Consider the following 27082-nt stretch of genomic DNA (forward strand, 5'->3'; position numbering starts at 1 on the left):
GTAAAGAGGAATGATTTCTGCAATTTAATCCCAAATGCTTAAGAAAAGAAATGTGTATGCGCACATGTGTGTAGGGAAAGAGAGGAAATGAATTTTAAAAATATGGTAACTGGTGAATCTGGTAAAAATAGTATATAGGAATTCTCTTATTTTTGCAAATTTTTTGTAAATATCCAATTTTTTTAGGTTTTAAAAGCAAGCAGAAAAAAAGCTGACTTAAGTATTCTTGGCTTCTTCTCTCCTTCTCCTGCCGTACCCATGAAGTTGACATGAAACTAGGTGACAAGAAGATTCATAGTCCATTTTCCCAATTTTGACACAGTGCCTAGGAGACAATGCCAATATTTGCTTATTTGTCCCTTGGCTTATAATCCACAAGTAGCTTAGTCCTTTTTTCCTCCTGAAGTCATAACCTTCTTTCCACGCCCTCCCCCAATGAACTGTGATAACTTCATTATAAGATACACACTTCATTAAAATAAGTATACCGTTTGCTTAAATACTGCCACTCTTTCTTCTCCTTAACTTAATCTGATTTATCTTTCCAAACAAACATAAAAGAAAACATATCTCAGTATATAGTAAAATGGAATCATCAAATAATACCAATTATTCCTCTTCAATATATCTTAGACTTTTAAAAAATTTATTCCACCGCCATAATTTCACAAAGGCCTATTCAACTTAATTCTAGGCAAGTCAGATAATCTCCAAGCTATTTTCCTTGACTCCTGAATTCTCCCCATTCCTCACTATACTCCACACTGACATCAGAATCTTTTCTAAAATTAGGATTTTGATGGACTCACTCAGAAATCTTCAGGAGCTCTCTATCGTCTTTGAATAAAATCCAAAAATTTTAGTATGTACTTTTAGGCCCTCCATTAACTGCATGTTTTCATCACTTAATACAATTCATTCAGGTAAATCCTTTCAATCAGGCACACATGCTTCCTGAGCACTGCCTATGATTTGCTTGCTCCCATCTCAATGTCTTTTATTGATATTATCTCCCATCTTAAGAGCCTTTCTTCCTTATCTCTACTATGTAATGCTTTTCCCCTACTTCATAAACATGCTCAAAACTCCAGTGCCTAAAAAAGATTTCTCTGGCTGATTTTTCAGCCTCCAACCAATTCATCCACTCCCATTCCATCTTAGCACTTTCACACAGAGGTCCCAATGGTAACACTTGTGCACTTATTTACTCTGTACACATTGTGTGAGCTATGAATAAGTGGATATTCTCTCCCCCATTAGACTGTAATTTTCAGGCAGACGTAAGTACCGTAACTATTTACTTTCCATTCTCGTATGTCTAACCAATAATATAAATAGGATGAATGTTTAATGGCCCTGATGACCAGCAACAGAAAATTTTACAGATTTCCACAACTATGAGAAAATCATAAAGAAAATCCACATCAGGTAGCTAAAAAAAAGAAAAAAAAAATTACCTACCTTCTATTTCTTGCCCAATAGAAAGTCCAGCCCATTTTCGCTATAAAATAAAAGAAAAAAAAAAGACACTTAAAACCAAATCAATAAAAATTATAGAAATGAGGAAAAGGGGAATGTCTATGAATTTCAGTAATAGGAACACACTCAAAGATCAAAACATGGTTTAGTGTTGTGTGTTGAACTGTGATCCACCAAGATATGCTGGAGTCTTAGCTCCTGGCACATATGATTACAACCATATCCGGAAAAGTGTCTTTGTGGAGATACAGTCAAGTTGAGATGAGGTCAGGCGCACCTGGGTGGCTCAGTCGGTTAAGCAAACGACTCTTGATTTCGGCTCAGGTCATGGTCTGATGGTTCATGAGTTAGAGCCCCACACGGACAGTGCAGAACCTGCTTGGAATTCTCTCTCTTCCCTCTCTCTCTGCCCCTCCCTCCCCTCTCTCAAAATAAATAAATAAACTTTTAAAAAAAAAAAAGGTCATATAAAATTAAGATAGACCATAAACCAATATGACCTGGTGTCCTTATAAGAAGAGACAGACAGATACATGGGGAGAAAGTCATGTGACGATGGAAACAGAGACTGAAGTGATAACATCTACCAGTCAAGCAATATCCAGGTTTGTTGGCAACACCAGAAACTAAGCATGGAACAGATTTTTCTGTAAGGCCTTTGGACAGAGCACAGCCCTGTTGACACTTTGATTTCATTCTTCTAGACTCCCAAACTGCAAGAGAATAAATTTAAGCCTCCCACTCTGTGGTACTTTGCTACAGCAGCCCCAGGAAACATATTTATATGTTATACTTTACATCTGAACATCTATTCAAAAACATACAAAGCTTGCCTTTGTACAATAAAACTGGCCTCATTGAGTAGGAAGCTCCTTTGCACACTATACTGCTCCTGAAGGCCTTCATAGTATCAGATATTTCAGTGTTCTAAACATACTATGGTTACTTATACTGTTTCTTAGGATATCTCAAAAAGAAAGACACTCAATTCATGAAAACTAAATTAAAACTGGTCAGCTAATCTCTCCTGAAACCCAACCAGGGATTCCAATCATTAGATGCTCCTGACTACTCTTTGTACTAGCCAAAGGATTTTCAGGCATTTGCAAGTAGACTTTAGCCTCTCCCAGGTCCAGACTGGTTGCAATGGCAAGAATGTACGAAGGCAGGCCAGACTGCGTTTAGGCAGGAATTTAGGACTGGCTTGGTATGGATTCAAAATTAGTCACTACTGATAACGCTCCAAAGAACAGCGAGAAAAATAACTTTTGGCCAAAAATCCACATTTTGTCTACTCATCAAACAGCGTGGATTTGGGGGTGGACTGTGAAGATGCTGCATTGTGAATATGTGCAGCACTTGCTTTCCCTCCAGCTCCCTCATCGCAGGCTACTTCTCCCTCCTCTGCCCTTCATGCTCTCTTCCGTCACATCCCATCTTGCTTCCAGCTGATGAAGAATTGAGCAGAATGCTGAGCAAGTCCAGACTTTCTGTCACCAAGCAGCCAATTAGGTTCTGGACTTCAATCCCAAAGACAGACTCAAAGGATGACAGTAATAGTATTTATCATATGGGGTTGTTTTGAGAATTAAATGAGCTAAAATATGCAATTATGCATTAGTATAGTACCTGGCCTATAGTAAATATTAGGGTAATTTTTTTTTTTTTTTTAAAAGCAGAGAAACAAGAAGAAATAATCAAAAACCGTATTTCTGACCACCAAAATCCCAGCTCTGCAAAAGCTGGCAAACTCTAAAATATCCCAAACATCTTATGTATAGAAACAAACGTGGAAAGTAGTCCTGATAATAAAGAGGCATTCAAATAGAGAAAAGGGGAATAGTAAAGATCTCCCATAATCTTTCAGAGCTTCAAGAGATCTTTAACAGATCCCTAAAGAGTGTTTAATCTCTTTCCTTCAACCTCCAGGGTAGTAAATCACTGCTTACGAACATACTGGAAGGAGATCAGGGTTCTATTACATTGCTGAGGACTATGGGATCAGCACCATGAGTAAGACGATAAGGTAGAAAAGGACACAGACTAGTACCTCCTCAACTATGTATTAGGTGCCTGTGGACAATGCTAGCCAGTTTTCCCACCACAGAATCCACCAACAGTTATAAATGTAATCATAATCCTTCCACTCATTATAAAGCCCAGCAAGTTAAATTGCAATTTGAGGGGTGCCTGGGTGGCTCAGTCGATTAAGCATCTGGCTCTTGGTTTCAGCTCAGATCATGATCTCACAGTTTGTGAGACTGAACCCCGCACTGGGCTCTGTGCTGACAACGTGGAGCCTGCTCAGGATTCTCTCTCTCCCTCACTCTCTGCCCCTCCCCCACTCTCCCTCACATGTGCACACATGCACTCTGTCTCTCAAAATAAATAAAAACCTTTAAAAAAAAACTGTAATTTGAGGGGCAATTGGGTGGCTCAGTCAGTTAAGCATGCAGCTTTGGCTCAGGTCATGATCTCAGTTTGTGAGTTCAAGCCCCGCGTTGGGCTGTGTGCTGACAGCTCAGAGCCTGGAGCCTGCTTCAGATTCTGTGTCTCCCTCTCTCTCTGCCCCTCCTCTGCTCGCACTCTGACTCTCTCTCTCTCACACACAAAAATAAATAAACATTAAAAAAAATTAAAAATGGAACTTAGAAAAACTAATTTGAGATAACTACTCATATCACATTCATTAGTGTGACATCAGTGCATTTTCTTTTTTAATTCTTTTAATATTTATTTATATTTGAAAGACAGATAGAGAGAGACAGAGCACAAGCAGGGGAAGGCCACAGAGAGAGGGAGACACAGAATCTGAAGCAGGCTTGAGGCTAGGAGCTGTCAGCACAGAGCCTGATATGGGGCTCAAACCCATGAAACGCAAGATCATGACCTCAGCTGAAGTCAGACACTTAACCGACTAAGCCACCCAGGCACCCCAACATCACTGCATTTTAAAATCACTATCATTAGATGTCAATTGTACAAGTAAATGTTATTTTATTTATTTTCTTAAATTTTTTGTTAATGTTTATTTATTATTGAGAGACAGAGCGTGAACAGGGGAGGGGCAGAGAGAGAGGGAGACACAGAATTGGAAGCAGGCTCCAGGCTCTGAGCGGTCAGCACAGAGCCCGACACGGAGCTCGAACTCACAAACCGCAAGATCATGACCTGAGCCGAAGTTGGACGTTTAACCGACTGAGCCACCCAGGCGCCCCAGTAAATGTTATTTTAATATATTTTCTTACCCTGCAAGTTAACACTGAAATAACCTGAGACTTAATCTGATAGCTACCTGATATTAGCACAGAATTTTTTTAAATTAGGAAAAAAAAAATCAAGGCAATAAAAGGAAGGTATAGTAGAAATGGGCAATTAAGAATGCATCTTTAAATTCCTTATATAAACACCTAGATGTTTTTCTTCAATATGAATCAATACAGTTATAGGAAGATGCTTGCTTGAAACGAATTGATTCTTCTAGGACTTTTCAGAATGGAAGAGAATAAACTAGCATCTGGGTTACCTGAGGTAAGCTGAATGCGATGCTCCCTGGAACCACTGATGGGTGGGTCCTCAGTGTAAATGTATACCTGTGGTTGGGAGAAGTCCTCACAATCACGTGCCTAAAAGACGGAAACATAGTTAATATTCCATGTCAAGGAAATAAAAACATTAACTCCTGTGTATGTGTTCGTTTCCAACAACTGATGCTACATGAGTACCAGGTGGAAACATGGCAGAATGTTTGAGAGTCCTGAAGGAAGAGAACCACAAATTTCATTTCTAAAAACTGTCAGCAATTCAAAATTTTTTCCAGGCAGAAGGGGTACCTTGGTACAAGCACACATCAAGCACAATCGGGACCAAGTTCAAGAGCATACATACCATCCAAAATATCATTTCCAATCTACATAAAACTGAAGATAATGATTTAGAATCTGTGATTTTAAGTAAAAATTAGAAGAAATTCCTCTCCTGAGAATTATTTCCCATCTTTTTTTTTTTTTTAGGTTTATTTATTTTGAGGGAGGGAAGGGGCAGAGAGCGAGAGAATCCCAAGCAGGCTCCATACTGTCAGCACAGAGCCTGACATGGGGCTCGAACCCACCAACCACGAGATCATGACCTGAGCCGAAACCAAGAGCCAGACATTTACCCAACTGAGCCACCCAGGTGCCTCTATTTCACATCAAATAGAATAAAAGGAGGAGAACCAAAGATAGAAGAACCAGGATAAAACAATCCAAAAAGAGTTAGTTTTAGGACTAATCATTAAATCTCTGTAGGCTCTCTTAACAGTTGAAACAGTAACAACCTATAAAATTAAAAAGATGGTAAAAACAAGGAATTGTCACAAAATACATCAGCTTTCATATAGATATCAATATTTATTATTTCAAAGCATCTTTTGCTAATTCACTCTGCTCAGGAGTTACCCATGAACAGATAAAATGTAGTCATCTCATGATAACCTCCTATGCAGAGAAATTGCCAAGGACTGTGTGTGTAATAAAACCTTTAAACTCTATTTTGCAACAGCACTATCTTTTCAAAAATCATCTTTTAGAATGCTATGACTTTCTAAATATTAATGGTTAGAGTTTCTTTACACTAGAACACAAGTTCTTTATATGTGCTGTGTTTCAAGTAAGCTCCATCATGAGTACAGCGAACATTTGACATATGTAAGAAAAGTCTATAAACAAATTCTCATACTGATTATCTATACCCCAGTTTATACAGAGAAAGTTCTGTGCTCAACTTAGCATCATAGAATTTTTAGGGCAAGAAACAATATTACTGCAATCATTCAGCCCCTTACTCTGAAACTGAAAACTACAGATAACTGGCAATTCTAACTTTGTAAAACTCATGTATTTTATTTTATTTTTTTTTTTTTAAATTTTTTTTTTTTTTTCAACGTTTATTTATTTTTGGGACAGAGAGAGACAGAGCATGAACGGGGGAGGGGCAGAGAGAGAGGGAGACACAGAATCGGAAACAGGCTCCAGGCTCCGAGCCATCAGCCCAGAGCCTGACGCGGGGCTCGAACTCACGGAGCGCGAGATCGTGACCTGGCTGAAGTCGGACGCTTAACCGACTGCGCCACCCAGGCGCCCCAAAACTCATGTATTTTATAGATAGCTTTAAAAAAAAAAAAAAAAAGGGCTCAGTTAAAATCCTGCCTTGTTGTTCCTTATTTCCCCAGTCTGCCTTCTGGTAGGCATCCTTTATCTCCATACCTCTATCAGCCTCAGAAGCATATGGATGGCACTGAACTTGGTAGCAGAGTTTTTAGAAGTTCTGGCAGTGGATGATGCGAATTAGTTAAAATAAATGGCAACAAAAAAATACTTATAAAAAATACTTAAGGGGCGCCTGGGTGGCGCAGTCGGTTAAGCGTCCGACTTCAGCCAGGTCATGATCTCACGGTCCGGGAGTTCGAGCCCCGCGTCAGGCTCTGGGCTGATGGCTCGGAGCCTGGAGCCTGTTTCCGATTCTGTGTCTCCCTCTCCCTCTGCCCCCCCCCCCAACCCCGTTCATGCTCTGTCTCTCTCTGTCCCAAAAATAAATAAACGCTGAAAACCAACGCACACATGCACATAGCCACTAACCATACATCACACTCTGCTAACATTTAAAAAAAAAAAAAAAATACTTAAAAATACTTTGTTGTGCATCTTCCAATGTTCATTTCTTAGATCATCACAGTAATAATTATCAAAAGAGCTAACAGTTATGGAGGTTTATTAATGTGCTAAGCACTATTTTAAACGCTTTATCTATATAAGTCAATCTTCACAACTACCCTGAGGAAGATACTATCATCATCTCCATTTCACAGATTAGGACACAGAGGCCCAGAAATGATAAATAAGTTATCCAGGGTCACCCAGTTTGCAACTGGCAGAGCATCCAAACTCAGACAATCTGACTGCAGAGCCAAAAACCTAAAGACTATGCTATATATGATCCATACAACTAGTATGTTTAGTTCTGCTAACAAAGTTAATACAAATAAAAGCTACATATAAAAAGCTATGTATGATTTTAAAAACATATTAATCAAAGTTTAACACAGTAAAGACTAAAATACAGGGGCACCTGGGTGGCTCAGTTGTTTAAGCAGCCAACTTCAGCTCAGGTCATGACCTCACAGTTTGCAAGTTTGAGCCCCGCATCGGGCTCTGTGCTGACAGCTCAGAGTGTGTGTGTCTCTCTTTCTGCCCCTCCCCTGCTCGCTCACATGTGCGCTCTCTCTCAAAAAAAGAAATGAATAAATGTTAAAAAAAAAAAAAGACTAAAATGCATAACTCTCATCTTTTCCATTTTCCAACTTAGCAACAGGAATAAAAAACTTATTTTCGAGTTTCCTAAAACACAAGTGCTCTCTAAAAATTTCCAAAATACCTTGGCAGGTTGGAAAAAAACAAAGTTATATACTCACTGGCCAGGCTGGAAATCCTTTTCATTCACAACTGCACAGTTGGTTAAAGATAATTCATCTGTAGGACATCTTGCAGCTTGCATACTCTACAAAAAGCAATGATTAGGAAAAGAAAATTAAGTCATCTTTTATAACCTTAAAGAATAATTTATGCCTCCTGTCCTCTATTCCTCATCACCTGTAGTAAATACCTATTGTTATTGACTCCCTGCATTCCTTCCTCTGTGATCACAGCAAACCCTTCCTTTGGGAAACTGTTCTTCCCCCTTCCATATTGGCAGGCCCAATTGCCAATCACAGCACACGTGCAATCACATAGAGTCCTATCCCATTCATAGGATTTATAGACATGTGCCAGAAGGACACTCTCCCCTGCCTCACCACTGCACGGTGGTCAAATTTCTGCTCTAAAAGACAGGAAAACTATTACAGAGAAAGCAAAGATAACAGAGACAAAGAAACAAATAGACACTTTGAAACACAGATCTGACAACCAAGTTAAAGCCCTTGAGACCAGTACTGCATTGGTTATGTTGGTTATGTACCAACAAATACTTTTTTTTTTACTCAAGCTCTTTTGATTGGTTTTCCAACTCTTCTGATGAAAAGAATTTTGAGTGATTCAAATCAATGAAGTAAATTCAGTACGTTTAATCAAGTGTATAATGAAAGAGTATCTTTTTTTTAAATTTTTTTTTAACATTTATTTATTTTTGAGACAGAGAGAGACAGAGCATGAACAGGGGGGAGTCAGAGAGAGAGAAGGAGACACAGAATCTGAAACAGGCTCCAGGCTCTGAGCTGTCAGCACAGAGCCCGACGCGGGGCTTGAACTCACGAACCGCGAGATCATGACCTGAGCTGAAGTCGGACGCTTAGCCGACTGAGCCACCCAGGCACCCCAAAAGAGTATCTTTTTATAAGAGATCCCAAGTGGCGTGGACCACATCTCCTATGGATTAAGAAAAACCATCTTCTAAATATCTCCCAACAAAGGTAACTGAAAGGCCTATTTTTTCAAAACAGCAAGTAATATTTTTGATTAACAGCTACTAGCAAAACATTCCTTCACACAATGTACTTAACCAATAACTCTTCCGCCATTCTCTTGGATTTCCTAGTTAGTGAAATATGACCCTTTTAGTCATGACACATAGTTTATGACTCAAGTGCTCATTCTTCAAACCTCAAGCCAAAGCTGATTCTTCTTAAATTTGTCTCTCAAAAATGTATAGGGCAAAATAAACTACCTTTTGCTTTGCTTCTGTTTTAACTAAAAGGCTAGTTTCAATACACTTATCCCAATCGTTTAGAGCAGTGGTCCCTAAAGTGGGCTACGTGCACCAGAAGGATCTACAGATAATTCACGTATCAAATTGAACTGCAGTTAGAAACAGACCTCTGAATAGGTGTATCATAAGATATCAAGCCAAGATTTTAAAGAACAATGAAGCAGCAATTGGTTTTCTGTATTTTTTAATAAAATAAAGAATATTTTTCACCTTTAGTTCCTCCTTTTTATCTTTTCGTATATACTTTACCATGTATATAAACTCTGAGTATATCATTTATAAATAAATATGTAAATATATTGCAGATACATGACCAAAGATGTTTTTCTTATGGGATTCATAAAATATTTGGAAATCATTAATATTTAGAACATGAGAGAATAAAGCCTGGGTCATAACTTTGCTTTATGAATGAGACTGTATTTTTGCCCATAGTCAGTGTGACCAGATATCTGACAAAAGCGTACCAAACTTTTTTAGTTTCCCACCCATCCTAGGGTCTCTCTCACCTATAAGCTTCTTCCTTTTATATTCTTCTCTCTCCCCTAATGCCGAGCCTCTTGCCTAACTAAACTCCTGTTTGTTTCAACAATTCTCAGCTCAGACATTACTTTTTCTAGAAGACCTTCCTAGACACCTTCCCCTCCCCATTAGACTGATATAATAAACTTCAAATGAAAGTATCTGACTGTATTTCCATGGTCTGTTTACATGTTTGCATTGCATACAAGACAGGAAGCTTCTCAAGGACTCAGATTATATCCTGCTTACATCTGTGGTTCCCCAGAGCTAGCACAGGGCTTGGTAGAGTGCTCATCAAACACCTGCTGAATCAATGAACTTATAGATCAATACAAATCTACCTAACTGCAGAATAAACAGTTCAAAGGACATGTATTCAAAGGACATTTCAAGGTTATTTAGGAAGTGATCTAATTTAAATTATCTAATAGTTCAAAATTGCACAGAACTGATATAGCCACAGTAATAATAAATTTACAAAACGTTAAGTTAACCTTTTCATTTGTAAATGTATTTAGCTGTCAAAGAGGTGGTGTCCTTGAAAAAAAAAAAGTGAAAAACTCAGTGGAAGTCATCTGGCTGGCCAACTACAACAGATGCTGTGAGCAAAAGGCCTCCCTACTGGAATCTAGAAGCATCTGTGTTTTTATGATAAGCCAAGCAGGGTACCTCATTTTTCATCAAAATATAAATTCCTATAAATAGTAGTTGTTTACTTACCACAGTAATGCCAAGGGAAAATTCCACAATTTTTCTAACATTGACCTTGCCTCTAGGAAACAAATAAAAACTCAGCCACTACAGCTGCGTAGCTCTTATGCAATGAAAAGTACTACACGGATAGGCAATTTTATATAAATTCAGTTATCTGAGTGACTACATTTAACCATCTAAAGGCTGTAAAATGCTTTCACTAATAATTGAAATGTAAAACAATTATTAACTCTGCTACTCAAAAGAATCAAAATCTCAAATCCTTAATGGAAACCTTAGAAGTAATTATATCATTACTTGAAAGCCTTTAAAGTGTAGAAAGAGAATTTGCTTCTCTTAACCAAAAAAAATGGGGAGGATTTAATCAGGACTCCTCTCTGCAACATTATACAGTTTTCAAATTTAAACAGCATACTTTTGTCCAAAGGTCCACTTTAAAAATTAGATTACTCAAATATAGGCTTTACTGTCTACCAAAGAATTTAGGAGGGTAAAATAAACATTAAAAAACACAGAGCATAGTACCTAACTAGAAGAGCTCCTTACCAAAGAACCACCTCTACCCTAACTAACTGCAACACTCCTGAATCCGCTGGTTCTTCCTTTGTGGTACTCGAGGCCTTGGCTACATCTCTCTAGAGACACACGAATCCCCCCACGGGAAAGGGAAGTAGGACAGAAAATATGAACTTAGCCAGTGGGCTCAGCTGACAAGTCTTACTCTATTTTTTGTCAGTGACCTTTGCTGAAAAATAACATTTTAAGAACTGCACTGTCCAATAAAGCACCACTAGGCAAATATGGCTATCAAAATTAAAATTAATTAAAGTTCAAAATTCAGTTCTTGGGGCGCCTGAGTGGCTCAGTCGGTTGGGCGTCCAACTTCGGCTCAGGTCATAATCTCGCAGTGTGTGGGTTCCAGCCCCATGTCGGGCTCTGTGCTGACAGCTCGGAGCCTGGAGCCTGCTTCGGATTCTGTGTCTCCCTTGCTCTCTGCCCCTTCCCCACTTGCACTCTGTCTCTCTCACTCTCAAAATAATAAATACATATTTTAAAAAAAATTTTGTTTAAATTCAGTTCTTCAGTTGCATTAGCCACATTTCAAGTGCCATATGTGGCTCATAGCTATCACCACAGAAAGTTTCATTGGACAGTGCTAGTCTAGAATAAGGTGAGAAAGGCCATCAGTAATACCTGTCTTCAGGCCTATGGATTCACTCCGTGCTATCAACTCCTATAATAATAATTTCTGTTAAAATTTTGAAGTCACATGGGCCTGAAAGTGATGGGGTAGGAATCAATTAAACTAGTATGTCCTATAGTTATCTCTCAAAGAGCCTGTAGGGATACTTTTACCTTATCCATTTCAGACCAGTAACTATTCACATAAATGAACATCCCTTTATACTGAAAAAGAAAAAAAGCAAGTTCCCATTTTGGTCTTTTTGGGAAACACCAAAGAAAAAGGTAAAAGGCTGACAACATTAAATACTGGCAAAGACATAATATAGTTTCTTATAAAATTAATGTGACCCAGCAGGTATGTGCCTAGATTTTAGTCAAGAAAAAAGAAAACATAGCTACACTTATACACAGATATTCACAGCTTTATTCACAATAGCCAAAAATTGGAAATAACACAAATGCCTACCAACACATGAATGGGTAAAAAAACTGTGATATATCCATATAATGGAATACTACCTAGCAATTAAAAAGAAAGTAACTACAGGTACATATGCAACAACATGAGTAAACTTCAAAAACAAAATGATGAGTAAAAGAAGCCAGACACAAAATAAGAGTTCATCCTACATTATGTAAAATTCATCTCATATTTGGATGAAATTCTAGAAAAGGCAAAATTAATCCAGAGTAACAACAACAAAAAAAGATCCATCAGGGGCTCCTGGGTGGCTCAGTCAGTTAAGCGTCCGACTCTTGATTTTGGCTCAGGTCATGATCTTACCACTTTGTGAGATCAAGCCCTGCATCAGGCTCTGCACAGTGAGGAGCCTGCTTGGGATTTTCTCTCTCCCTCTCCCTCTCCTTCTCCACCCCTGCCCCTGTTTGCATTCTCTCTCTCTCTCTCTCTCTCTCTCTCAAAATAAAGAAATAAACTTAAAAAAACTTTTTTAAATCAATCAGTGGTTGCCTGAGTGAAAGGGACACCAAAGCAGCACGAAGTAATTTTTTGAGATGACAGAAGTATTTTCTATCTTGATTGTGTTTTACTGTATACAGGTTATACCTCAATAAAGTTCAGAAATTATGTTCTGATTTTTTAATGGCTGGACAATCTCTAATAATTCCTATTGCAAAGACAGGATAAATGACTTTCAATAGAAAGTCAAAATGGGGCCCCTAAATCTATATAACAAAGACCCAGACCTTGAGATGTCCATACTGCTATCTGGTAGGAAAAGATACTTGGGTCTGCAGAACAAACTCCCCAGCCAGTCCTCAACCCAGATGTAGGGATTATAGAGAACTAAGAGAATGGTCAAATCTACCTTTAAAAGGCCAGTCCGAGGGTGCTGCTCGTACTGGCCTGCTAGTTCTGGGCATAGGAAGTGAAAGAGGAAGGATAAAACCCACACCTCCTTCTGGCACAAATGTCCCATACCGGCCATCAGGTGGGGAATTCTTCCTCCTGAGAAGAATAAGGATGTTTTTCCCCTGTAATGATTCTTCCCTTAAGAGGCAAGGAAGTTTGAACTAAAGTTCCACCTTCCCTATGGGCTGGGATGGAAAAGTGACCAAATAGGAACTGTGCACCCACCCACACAAATATAACAATGAGAATCAAATGAGATAATCCTCATCTACCGCATGGAGTAAACACTTACTGAATCTTAGCTATTATTATAACTATCCTAGAGATATTCAGAAATAGAAAAAAAAAATCACAGACACCTAACTCCAAATAAATGCCAGAAGTAGGAGTGTGGTTAAAGGAATCTCAAGGATGCAGCAATGTCAAGGTACTTCTGTGTGGACTGACAAGGGGAAAATGTCCACAATATAGTGCTAAATTGTTTTAAAACAGTATGTAGGGTAAGCTTTTTTTAAAAAAATAAAATACACACTAAATTGTTAACAGTAGTTACTACTGAGTAGAAACTGGAAGGAATAAGGGGAACACTTTCACTTTCCACAATTCTAAACTGTTTTTACAATAAATAACCCTTGTTGTAGGGAAATTTTAAATATAGAAAGTTTTTATGTACAAAATTGTTCTCCACAGCATTATTTTAACAGTGATGAATTAGGGGCAGCTGGATGGCTCAGTCAGTTAAGTGACACTTGGTTTTGGCTCAGGACATGATCTCACAGTTTCACGCGTTCCAGCCCCGTGATGGCTCAGTGTGGAGCCTGCTTGGGATTCTGTGTCTCCCTCTCTCTCTGGCCCTCCCCAGCTCATGCTGCCTTTCAAAATAAATAAACAAACTTAAAAAAAAAAAAAAAAAAACCAGTAATGAATTAGAAGCAATTTAAAAATACTATTTCTAAGTAAAGGCTACCCAAACTACAATATACCCACTTAATTAAATATCATATAACCATCAAAAGCCTCATAATATAGAGGGTTTTATATCACAGGAATATGAAAAAATATGTTTTACCTTACACTTTGATTTTTTAATTTCTTTTTACTTATTTATTTTTGAGAGAGACAGAGACAGCACAAGTGCAGGCGGGGCTGAGAGACAGAATCCCAAGCAGGCTCTGTGCTGCCAGCTCAGAGCCCGATGTAGAGCTCCAATCCCTGAACCATAACATCGTGACCTGAGCCGAAACCAAGAATAGGACGCTTAACCGACTGAGCCACCCAGGCACCCCTGCAGCTTGATTTTTTTTTTAACTGTAGCAAGTCAACTGACTGAAAACGCATCAACATATAAAAAACAATTGTGAATGGATAACGAAACTACAGGTGATTTCATTTCTTTCCATCTTTTCCACATTTTCCAATTTTAAAATATAGATATCATTTTACTAATCAAATTAAAGTTTTGTTTTAAAGTTAACTGATCACATTTCCCTTTAGACCTCTGTCTGCTTCTCTACAGACAGTTAGGACCACGCACATTAGGAAAATAAGTCCAAGGGCATGCCTAATAAAAAGCACTGTCATTATTCATGACATACAAGACATTGTCTCATCATTCATGTGTGTTTTTTTTTCTTCATAATTAAATCATGTTGTTTAAGCTAATTTCCTCTGATAACAGTATGACAAAGATTTTTGTAAAGAAAAAGTACTTTTGGCAAACTCAGTAAGATGCTATAAAATGTGGTCTGAAACTCAGAACCATTTGATAAATATATAAAGAGTTAAAGATTTATTTATATTGGACAGGTTAAACAATGACAGCATCAAAATGAGCACTAAATCATAGCCATTTAACTGAGTCCTTAGCACTGGGAGTAAATAATTTCCTGTCCAAGGCTGCAATAATTTGGGAAAGTTCATCAATGCCTTAAAATAAATTACCTAAAAATTTAGAGAAGTACCTGAAACAATTATCTAGCACATGACAGGGACTCAATAAACATTTGTTGAATTTAAAAAATTTTGGAGAAATGTATCTAGAAAGTTGAAGAAAATTAATGCCTATCCAAGCAGATAAATACATAAAATCAAAAACTGCTATAAATAGGAAGTTGACAACAGGTTCCAATTACAACAGAAACAAAAAAAAATGCTTAAAGTACTAGAAAAAAGTTTAGCAAAAACACATAAGATCTTCATGAAGAAAACCAATGGAAATACATAAGAGAATATCCAAATAAATGCCATTATCATTTGCAATGACTCAATATTGTAAGGATATCATGACCTCCAAATTAACCTATAAATGTGATGTAGTTATAAGCAAAATCCCAATGGGTCATTCACAAATTCAATCTAAACTACAACTGGCAAGTAAAACACAGCAAGAAAAAGGGAGGGAAATTTTTTAATTTTATAATTGATTCCTTGAACTACATGGATTTGAACTCCACTTCTATGCAGCTTTTTTTTTTAATAAATACATTACAGTATTATAAATGTATTTTCCTTTTGATTCATGTATGTGTATGTATACACACACATATATACACGTATATGTGTATATATATATATGTGTGTGTGTGTATATGTGTGTGTATATATATATGGGTTTGTAATTAAGTAAACTTTATGCCCAACATGGGGTTCAAACTCATAACCCTGAGATCAAGAGTTGCATGCTCTATCAACTGAGCCAGCCAGGTGCCCCCCTTATGATTTTCCTAACATTTTTTCTCTACCTTGGGGTGCCTGGGTGGCTCAGGAAGTTAGGCATCCAACTTTGGCTCGGGTCATGATCTTGCAGTTCGTGGGTTTGAGCCCCGTGTTGGGCTCTGTGCTGACAGCTTGGAGCCTGGAGCCTGCTTCAGATTCTGTCTCACTTTCTCTCTGCCTCTCCCCCTACCCCCCCTCTCTCTCTCTCAAAAATAAACATTAAAAAAAAATTTTTTTTAATTCTTTCTCTTGGGGCGCCTGGGTGGCGCAGTCAGTTAAGCGTCCAACTTCAGCCAGGTCACGATCTCGCGGTCTGTGAGTTCGAGCCCCGCGTCAGGCTCTGGGCTGATGGCTCAGAGCCTGGAGCCCGTTTCCGATTCTGTGTCTCCCTCTCTCTCTGCCCCTCCCCCGTTCATGCTCTGTCTCTCTGTCCCAAAAATAAATAAACGTTGAAAAAAAAAATTTTTTTTTAATTCTTTCTCTAGGTTAATTCATTGTTAAGAATACAGTCTATCATACATACGGCGTACAAAATGTGTTATTAAACTGTTCATCAATAAGACTTCTCGTCAACAGACTATTAGTAATTAAGATTTGGGGGAGTCAAAAATTATAAGTGGAATTTCAACTGCACGGGGAGTCAACGCCCCTAACCCCCATGGTCTTCGAAGGTCAACTGTATTTGCCTCACTCTAGTTACCACTTTGTTTCTCACAAGAAAACTACTTCTCTAAATGATTTTTTTTAATATGGTTCATTCTGAATACCACATTAAGAGAAATAATTCTAATTTTAAGGTGAATAACCTGAAGATTGCATTTCGTATCCTACAGGTACCTCCAATTTAATTCAAACAAGTAATATAGTTCCATTTCATCACTTTCAAGGATCACAACGTTCCACTGTAACCTCAACCGTGCTGGCACCCCGATCTTAGACTTCCAGCCTCCACAACTCTGAGAAATAAATTTCTGTTGTTTATAAGTTACTCATTCTCTGGCATTTTATTATAGCAACACAAATAGACGAAGACAATCTCCTAGAACATACAATTCATCATTGTAAAACATACACTTCAGTGTTTTTTAGTATATTCACTATGCTGTGCAATCATCACCACTAATTCCAGAACATTTCCACCAAACTCCATAAAAGAAACCCTATGCCTATTAGTAGTTAGTCCCAGTTCTTCCCCCCCCCCCCTTCACCCTCTGATAACCACTAATTTACTGTCTCTGTGGTTTTGCCTATTCTGGACATTTCATATAGATAAAATCATACAATCTGTCATCTTTGTGTGACTGGCTTCTTTCATTTAGCATAATGTTTTCAAGATCATCTACGTTGCAGCACATGACTGGATTATATTCCATTGTATGAACATTTGTTTATTCATCAGCAGATGGATATTGGGTTATTTCCACTTTTTGGCTATTATGAATAATGCTATGAACATCCACATAACAAGTTTATATAAAAACATGTATTTTCAACTCACTTGGTTATATACATAGGAGTAGCATTGCTGGGTCATTCTGTTTAACTTTTTGAAGAACTGCCAAACTATTTACCACAATGGCTACAGCATTTAAAAAATTCCTACCAGCAGTGGATAAGGGTTCCAATTTCTCTGCATGAGCACCCACACTTTTTCTTTTTTTTTTTTTTTTACTATAGCCAACCTATAGTGTGAACTGGTATCTTATTGTGGTTTTAATTTGCATTTCCCTAATGACTATGATGTTGAGCATCTCTTCATGTACTTATTGGTCATTTGCATATCTTTTTAGGAGAGATGCCTATTCAACTCCTTTGCCCACTTTTTTTTTTCCCTTTGCCCATTTTATATTGTCTTTTTATTGTTGAATTGTAAGAGTTCTTTATATATTCTGGATCCTAGACCCTTATCAGATAGGATCTGCAAACATTCTCTCCCATTCTACGGGCTGTCTTTTCACTTTCTTGATAGTGTTCTTTGATGCATAAGAGTTTTAAATTTTGATGAAGTACAAATTATCTATGTTTTGTGCTTTTGTCATATCTAAAAAAATCGCTGTTTAACCCAAAGTCATGTAGATTTTTACCAATGTTTCCTTCTAAGAATTGTATAGATTTATTAGATCTTTGATCCATTCTGAGTTAATTTTTGTATGTAGTGTCAGGTAGGGATCCAAATTCATTCTTTTGCATGTAGGTAGCCAGTTGTCCCAGCAACATTTGTTAAAAAAAAAAAGACTATTCTTTCCCCATTGAATGGTCTTGGCCCTCTTTTTGAAAATCAATTCACCATGAATTTATGTGTTTATTTCTGGATTCTCCATTCTATTTCATTGGTTTATATGAGTATCCTTTTACCACTGTCACATCATCTTGATTACTGTAGCTTTGTAATAAGTTTTGAAAACAGGTGTGTGTCCTCTAATTTTGTTTTTCATTTTCAAAATTGTTGTGGTTAAAATGGCTTTGCATCTCCATAAGAATTTCAGGACCAGCTTATCCATTTCTGGAAAAAAGGCAGCTGGAATTTTGATAGAGATTGCATTGAATTTATAGATCAATTTTGAGAGTATTTCAATATTAATAATATTAAGTTTTCTAATCCATGAACACAAGATGTCTTTCCATTTACTTAGATTTTTAATTTCTTTCAACATGTTTGAGTTTTTAGTGTACAAGTCTTGTACTTATTTGATTAAATTTATTCATAAGTATTCATAAGTATTCTATTCTTTTTGATGCTATTGTAAATGAAACTGTTTTCTCAATTTCATTTTCAGATTGTTCATTGCTAGTATACAGAAATGCAACTGATTTTGTAGATTGATCTTGTATCCTGCTATGTTGCTGGATTTATTTTTTATAAATCCTTTAGGATTTTCTATATATAAGATCATGTCATTTGCAAATAGATAATTTTTCTTCTTCCTTTCCATTCTTTTTTTTTCTTTTTCTTGCTTAACTGCCTACCTAGAACCTCCAATATAGTGCTGAATATAAGTGGCAAGCGTACACATCCTTATCTTGGTCCTGATCCTAAAAGGGAAAGCTTTCAGTGTTCACCAGTAAGCACAATGTTAGCTGTGAATTATTCTGTTAGTTGAATTTGGCTTGTTGAACTGAACTTACAGAGTGCCAGCTCAAGGTTGCTCTGAGAATCTAACAAGATCTGTGAAGGTGTTTTCAAAACTGTAAAATACCATTTAGTTTAAGATACACTTATTCAGTAACTTAGTGCTCTTACTCTAAAGAGTTATCTCTAAATGTGAAAGAAATAGGGGCGCCTGGGTGGTGCAGTCGGTTAAGCGTCCGACTTCAGCCAGGTCACGATCTCGCGGTCCGGGAGTTCGAGCCCCGCGTCAGGCTCTGGGCTGATGGCTCGGAGCCTGGAGCCTGTTTCCGATTCTGTGTCTCCCTCTCTCTCTGCCCCTCCCCGTTCATGCTCTGTCTCTCTCTGTCCCAAAAATAAATAAACGTTGAAAAAAAAAATTTAATAAAAATAAAAAAATAAAAAAATAAATGTGAAAGAAATAAAAACAATGTTTGTGAAGTTTTTTTTTAATTCCCAACATCCTGATGAAAGTTTAGCACCTACATCCTTTTGAAGAATGAAGAGGAAGAGAAGAATCTGGAGAAGGAATCAGAACAAAACTAGAAGGCCTAAAGCCTCCCCCCAGTCTCAACCCCTAAGTCTCTTGCCTATGGACTCTTCCCTTAGCACAACACAGGACATTCAGAAAAGCAGAAAGCAGAGATGTAAGACAGGCAAGAAGCAAGAGGCAGCATGGTACAGAAAAAAGAACACAAGATTTGGTGGAAAAACTTAGCCATGATTCTAGCTGCTCAGGAAAAAAATGACAATAAAGAAAAAAACAAACCGTGTGGCACCTAAAAGGACATTTAGATAGGTCTAATAAACTTCACATCTTCAAAGCTACAAAATCTAGTGACTTACATCTATAAGTCCACACTGTATTTATCTAAATTGCTGATGTTAATCTGAGTCATTATAATTAAACATAATGTTAATAATTCATGATGTATGTGCTTATAATATGAAGAAGTTCCTCATTTAATAAAATCAGCTTGATAATAAATATAAGCACAATATATTCATATTATTTATATTTTTATTATTTACAAATAATTGAGTAAAAACTTGGCTGTTAGAAAGCAAAATTACAACCTAGTTTTTGTTCAATGGAACGAATATTTTAATAAATATCTATAACATCCCAGACACTTTGCTGTGTGTAGATGCTCAATTAACAATGAAGCAGTGACTTTTATTTTTTTGAATACTTAATAAGAAAAAATAATTTTTATTATTTATTTTTGAGAGAGAGAGAGTGCAAGCTGGGGAGGGGCAGAGAGAGGGGAACAGAAGATCAAAAAAGCAGGCTCTGTGCTGACAGCACCAAGCCCAAGGTGGGGCTTGAACTCCCGAAATGTGAGATCATGACCTGAACAGAAGTCAGATACTCAACTGACTGAGCCACCCAGGCGCCCCCAAGTCCATGGTTCATAACTTTGGCATACATCAGAATCACTTGAAGAATGTGTTAAAGGAGATTGCAGGGGCCCCACCCAGCAGTTTCTAACTTTCAGTCTGGGGTTGGGCCTGAGAATATACATTTCTAACAAGTTCTCAGATGATATTGATTAGCTGGTCTGCAGATTCCACTTTGAGAATCACTGTATTAAATAAGGAGAAATGAAGTTTGTAAAAACAGAAATACTGACAGGTTCGTATCTTCCTACAATAGAAGAGAAAATGTGAAAAAGAGGCTTCAATAATGCTCTTGGGCCACTTCATCGTTTAACTTGATAAGTACAATTAAAATTTTTTTGATGCTTAATAAGTAGTAAATTGACTGGAAGGCTTTATATACAAAAATCAGTAACCAGACTCAATATCAGTGCATGGAGAAAAAAGACTAGCATGAAGTCCAGCAACTGTTTAAAGTTTGATCTATGCCACATTTTTAATGATCTGATAGTCTGGCAGAGAATATAAAATTAGAATTCAAACTACATTGTCCAAAATGGCAATTTATTTAAGTACTTTGAAATAAATGTTCATCCATTCACTCAACAATCATTCATTCAGTAATACCTCCACACGAAGCTCTGTTCAAGTCTTTTATCATCTCACAAAATGTTGTCAATAATATTCTCTAGGGAAAAAGTAACTAGGATAACTAAATGTTTTTAATTCTCCCACACTGATGTTCTTTGGAAGACCCAGAATCAGTGATAATTGCTATTCTCATCGCTTGTCAACCAAGAAAATGTTTGTTCATATGCATATAACACTAAAAACACTTCACAATATTTAAAAATCCACTAGCAAAATACTCTTTATTAGTGAATGTTGGATTTCAAAAATGACAACTTATTTCTTACTTTAATAATTTTCCCATTTTCTCCATTACCAAAGATCTATATGGTTAGCGCAAAACACGTAAGAACTTTAGCACTTCATTCTGAATTTAGCAAAGGACCAAAATACCCTGCATTACTCATAAACAGCTGATGCTAATTCATTTGGTATTAAATCTATAGAGCACAATGTGTTAGTACTTTTTGGCTTCGAGAGAGAGAGAGAGAGAGAAAGAAAAAGAAAGAAAGAAAGAAAGAAAGAAAGAAAGAAAGAAAGAAAGAAAGAAAGAAAGAAAGAAAGAAAAGAAAAGAAAAGAAAATCAGCTTCCTTGAGCAATTCAGCTGAATTTTGTTGAAGTGGTCTTTGTATCTACCCTTGTAAAATATAAGAAAAAAAAGTAGGTCAAAATCAATAACAATAAAAATAAATTTTAAATTTAAAGAAAATGATATTTTTTAAAAGAGGAAAGATTATTATCATACGGAAAAGGGCCAAGAAATGCCAAATAAAGAAAAATAAAGAGGGGGCAAGAATAATTTTAGCATATAGCAAGAATAATTCTAAAGCTATTGTATAATATATGTAATATTAAATAATATATTTATAATAAAACATATAATCTGATATATTTAATATAATATTAAAGCTATTTTAATTAAAACACTGAAACTGGTGCACATATAGGCAAACAGAATATGAACCAAAATAGACTCCAGACTTAGAGTGGACATAAAACACAGAGAGCAGTAAAAATCAGTGAAAAAAAGGGTGGACTCAATAATGATATTAAGATAACTGGCTACACATACAGAAAACATAAAATTAGTTTCCCAATTCACAGCAAACACAAAAATAAATTCCAGATGAATTAAATACCAAAATGTAAAACGCAAATGTTAAACCATTTAGAAGAAAATATTCAAGGTAGGTAAAGATTTCTTTTAAAACACACAAACGTAATAATCATAAAGGTAAAAAAAAAAAAGTAGGTATTTATAGCTAGCTCTAATGAAATTTGTTTTTGAGAGACAGAGAGAGTGAGCTGGGTAGTGGCAGAGAGAGAGGGAGACAGAGAATCTGAGTGGGCTCCATGCTGACAGCTGAGAGTCTGATGCCAGGGTCAAACCCACAAAACATGAGATTGTGACCTGAGTTGAACTCAGACACTTAACCGACTGAGCCACCCAGCCGCCCTTGCTGGCTATAATAAAAATTTAAATGTAAAACTCTGTGGGGCGCCTGGGTGCCCTGGTTGGTAAAGCTGACTGACTCTTGATATCAGCTCAGGTTGTGATCTCATGGTTGTGAGATCAATACCACATCAGGAGCCTGTTTGGGATTCTCTCTCCATCTCTCTCTGCCCCTCCCCCACTCATGCAAGCTCACATGCTCTCTCTCTCAAAAATAAATGAACATTAAAAAAAAAAAAAAAAAAAAAAAGAGGGGCACCTGGGTGGCTCAGTCAGTTAAGCCTCTGACTTCGGCCCAGGTCATGATCTCACAGTTCGTGAGTTCAAGCCCCATGACAGGCTCTGTGCTGACAGCTCAGAGCCTGGAGACTGCTTCAGATTCTGTGTCTCCCTCTCTCTCTGCCCCTCCCCTGCTGTCTCTCAAAAATAAATAAACGTTAAAAAAAAAAAAAAAGAATTAGATTCCAAAGCATAATTTAGTCCCTACAAAAGGAAAACTCTACAAATCGATTTTTTAAAAATTGCTAATGGCCCAACAGTAAAAATGGGCAAAGGTGATTCACAAAAGAGGAAATCGCAATGACCAATATGAAAACTGCTCAATCTCACGAGACATTAGGAAAAAAATGCAAATAAGATTGTTTACATCCATCATATTGTAAAAGCTAAAATGTCTGCAATGTTAAGTGCTGGAAAGGACATGAGTAACAGGCACTTGTATAATGCTGGCAAGACTGCAAACTGGTATAACCAGGTAAAGACAAAGGTAACTCATCACCCAGCAATTCTACGTAGCAACGTCCATGTCTCTAGACATATATCCTAAAGAAGTTCTTACATATGTATGTAAGGAGACATATAAAAGAATGTGCACTCCAGAAAAAAATTAGAAGCCACTTAAATTATCCTCAGATAATAAAACAGATAATTTTGGTATATTCACAAAATAGAATACTACGTAGTAAACAGAATTAACTGGCTCTCTATACACCAACATGATTAAATTTCAAATGCCATTTTAAATTTTAAAAATGCAGGTTGCAGAAGGAAAGATACAGTATGACACCATACACACAGAGTAAAACACACAAAATATATTACTTATGGGCACAAACATACATAAATGTGCACAGAAAGGATCTATACCAACTTTAGGAGAGTGGTTATTTCTGGAAAAGGGTAGTGGAATCCAAAGGAGAATCAAAAGGGATTCAATTCGATCTGCAATGTTTTATTTCTAAAAATTCAAGTTCTGAAACAAATATCACAATATGTTACCACTTAAATCTGGAAGGTGAGCATATGGATATATATGTTATTTTTCAGCATGCTTGAAATCTCTTAAAATGTATATAAATTATACTCGTTTGAGTGCATAGAACTTCTAGAAACAGTTATAGTCATGAAGGGAATATTTAGTTTCCACCATAAAAAGTTGGAAATTATAAGATTAAATCACTAGGAAACTGAAGGTAGTATAATGTAGACCTCAGAGCCCATTCAAGGGTATTAATATTAAAGTATGAAAAAGAATCTCATAAAGAGATTTTTACTGGTACGCGTGACTGGCTCAGTCAATAGAATAAGTGACTCTTGATCTCGGGGTTGTGAATTCAAGCCCCACACTGGGTGTAGAGATTAAAGAAATAAATCTTTAAAAAAAATAAGTAAAAAGCCTCAGAGAGAGAGAGAGATTTTTACCTGAGATACAATACCAGAGTACAGATCCTTAAGAACTGCATTATAGCAAGTGTCTAGTACATGGCCAATGCAGAGGTTTCTAAGGGTTCACTGTTCTGCCAATTCAAGAATTTTCAACACCACAATAATATACTCTCACCTTATGCCTCTGAACCTTCATTTAAATACTTGAAAAAATCCACCCATTTTAAGCATAAATTCCTCTGGTTTCAAAAAGGTATTTAATAGTGCTATAAAGACTTCCTTTTTGTTTCCTAAAATCTACAGCATTTGAAGATACTTTAAAAAATCTCCAGTAAAGTAACATACAAAAACAATAACTACTGCATGTAAGGCTGCACAAAGTTGATACACTTTAGATACCATGACTTTGATTTAGGAAACAAGACTACAAAACATTCTGTATTACTTGTTTTGACTTGTGGTATTGCACATAAGCTATCCCCAATTTACAAAAAGATGTTGTTCACTCACAAAAGGTTACCAATGGCTACATTTCTAGACTAGGCTACAAAAGTTTCATCACTGTAGTAACTGATACTAATACTAAATACACTAGCCTGCCCTCATCAAAACCGATATTAGGTAAATTTTACCTCTAACATCTTTCTACACCTCTTTCTTTTTTTTTTTTTTTTTAATTTTTTTTTAACGTTTATTCATTTCTGAGACAGAGACAGAGCATGAACGGGGGAGGGTCAGAGAGAGGGAGACACAGAATCCGAAGCAGGCTCCAGGCTCTGAGCTGTCAGCACAGAGCCTGAGGCGGGGCTCGAACTCACAGAACGTGAGATCATGACCTGAGCCGAAGTCGGACGCTCAACCGACTGAGCCACCCAGGCGCCCCTCTACACCTCTTTCAACTCCTAAGACAGTTCTCTCCCTTAGATTCCTATTTAACATCACCCTACTCCTATTTCTTCACAGCAAATTACCTCAACTAGGTGTAAGAATTCATGAAGTGATCCATTGGATTTATTTGCATTAATGTAGGCATATTTTCAGAAAGAAACTATGGAATCTCTGGCAAGTGAGATTTCTGGCAATTTTAAAAGAGTACAAAAAGTTCGGGCGACGTGATAAGCCCTTCTACTTTTCTTTTCAGTAACTAGGTGGTGCTAATGGTATAAGAGGCCCAGAAGGCCACACCACTGGAGCAACTTTACTAAGGAGCCTCTCCCTATTCAGAGTCAGCTCTCCCAAGCAAGTAAGGCTGTATTTCAGATTCTTTCTTTCCTCTACTTCTGATTCCACGGTTCCAAAGAAGCTGTAGCCTAAGAGTTCTGACAGACAGTGTGGAGGCCTGGGGCAGCGGTAGCCGTCTGTCTGTGGAGCTCATTTATAAATAAGAGTCTGCGTTCAACGTAAGTAATAAGAATTGGAACTGTAGAATCTGCTTTATTACCAGCAAAAATGTAAAACAGCCAAGAATAGTTACTACCTAATTGAATCGTTTTGAAAGGCCAAAGGAAACCAAGCAAGTTTAAATCAATTCATCATTTATTATAAAATGTATCCAACTTACAATTCCATATTTTTTCATACAGTAAATATACTAAAAAAAAAAAAAAAGTTAAAATTTTTCTTTTAGGTTCTTTGCCTTTCAAAATTTTTATTTTTTTAAGCAATCTCTACACCCAACCTGAGGTTTGAACTTACAACCCTGAGATCAAGAGTCACACACTCCACTGAATGAGCCAGCCAGGTGCCCCAAGGTTCTTTGCTTTTCAGATTAGGAGCTTCAAGATATTTTAGGATTAGTCAATTTCTGATGACCTAAATGCTATATACTGAATAACATCACACATTTCATTGTTAAGCCAATTTCCCAGATAAATTAAACACGATGCTGCCCTTTTTTGGCCAAAACAGCAGAGGACAAGATATACAGGTTATTAAAGCTACCAACAACAACAATCAGTGATACAACAGGGGGGAAAAAAAACAAAAACCACCTTCAATTACAAAGTGAATATAAATACCATCTACAAAATATCAGAATGTCAAAATTAAACTAACCAAAAGCAATAATTCAAAATAGCTTTTCCCCCCTAAAAAGGAAATTCAGAACCCATTTAAAAAGTATTACAACAAGGCTAACTCTATTTGCTAAACATCAATAGTTACTAGGAAATTATGATTATCACAAGATAGAAGACAGAGAGGGGCCAAAGATAGACAGGCCAATCAGATTTTCCAAAAGACAGAAGGTAGTTTTTGAAAATCAAACTTTGGCAGCAACCTCCAAAAGTTCTAGCTAAGGTGAATCTACTCTTCCCTATACCATTACAACTAAGTTGGTGAAGCAGGTAATAGTAACAAACAGAGCTGAATTCATACCTTGACCCTGCTTCTTGTGAAGCTGGCAAATTACTGAGCCTCTCTCTCTGAGTGAAACAATATTAATACCACCTAGCTTGCAGGTGGTTTTGTCAGAAGTAAACGAGATAGGTTTGTATTTAAGTGATAGCACCCAAGGTATCTTGATCTGCATCAGCCTAGAGGAAGGTCTCTAACAGCATGCTCACGGGCTATTTCTGACCCACCTCATTCTCCTTTTTAATAATGACTTGAATGTAGACACAGAAGTCATGATTTTAAAACCTACACGTGAAAACAAAATTGGCAGACAGAGCTGTGTTGCATAAAAGAATCGCAGAATCAAGAAGACCTTGAACAAGTAATAGGTAGGCCCTGACCCTCCAAAAAACTGAATTGTAAAGGGGATAAATGTAAGGTTTTATACTGAGGTTCGATAAACCAACTGCACAATACCTACAAGGGGATGGGAGAGCCAATTTAAAAAAAAATTTTTTTAACGTTCATTTATCCTTGAAAGAGAGAGAGCATGCACAGGGGAGGGGCAGAGAGAGAGGGAGACAAAGAATCCGAAGCAGGCTCCAGGCTCATGAGAGTTTTAATTGACTGCAAGCTCATTGTAAGCCAAGAGTGTGATTTACTGCAGAAAAAAGCGAATACGGGGTGCCTGGGTGGCTCAGTTGGTTAAGCGTCCAACTTTGGCTCAGGTCATGATCTTGTGGTTCGTGAGCTTGAGCCCCGCATCGGGCTCTATGCTGACAG

The 27082-nt window shown here is 37.1% G+C and overlaps 1 protein-coding gene across 1 annotated transcript in view; it reads right to left on the minus strand.

Annotated features, from left to right (window-relative positions):
• NSF (N-ethylmaleimide sensitive factor, vesicle fusing ATPase) overlaps positions 1–27082 on the minus strand; it is a 147901-nt gene that overhangs the window by 116364 nt on the left and 4455 nt on the right. The window contains exons 2-4 of the mRNA XM_030295291.2: positions 7931–8016; positions 5006–5105; positions 1462–1501 (exon numbers count right to left, since the gene is read on the minus strand). Coding sequence (XP_030151151.1) covers positions 1462–1501; positions 5006–5105; positions 7931–8016 — 226 coding nt within the window. The remainder of the gene's footprint in view (positions 1–1461; positions 1502–5005; positions 5106–7930; positions 8017–27082) is intronic.

Source organism: Lynx canadensis, chromosome E1 (genome assembly GCF_007474595.2).
Source record: "Lynx canadensis isolate LIC74 chromosome E1, mLynCan4.pri.v2, whole genome shotgun sequence".
Classification (NCBI taxonomy): Eukaryota; Metazoa; Chordata; class Mammalia; order Carnivora; family Felidae; genus Lynx; species Lynx canadensis.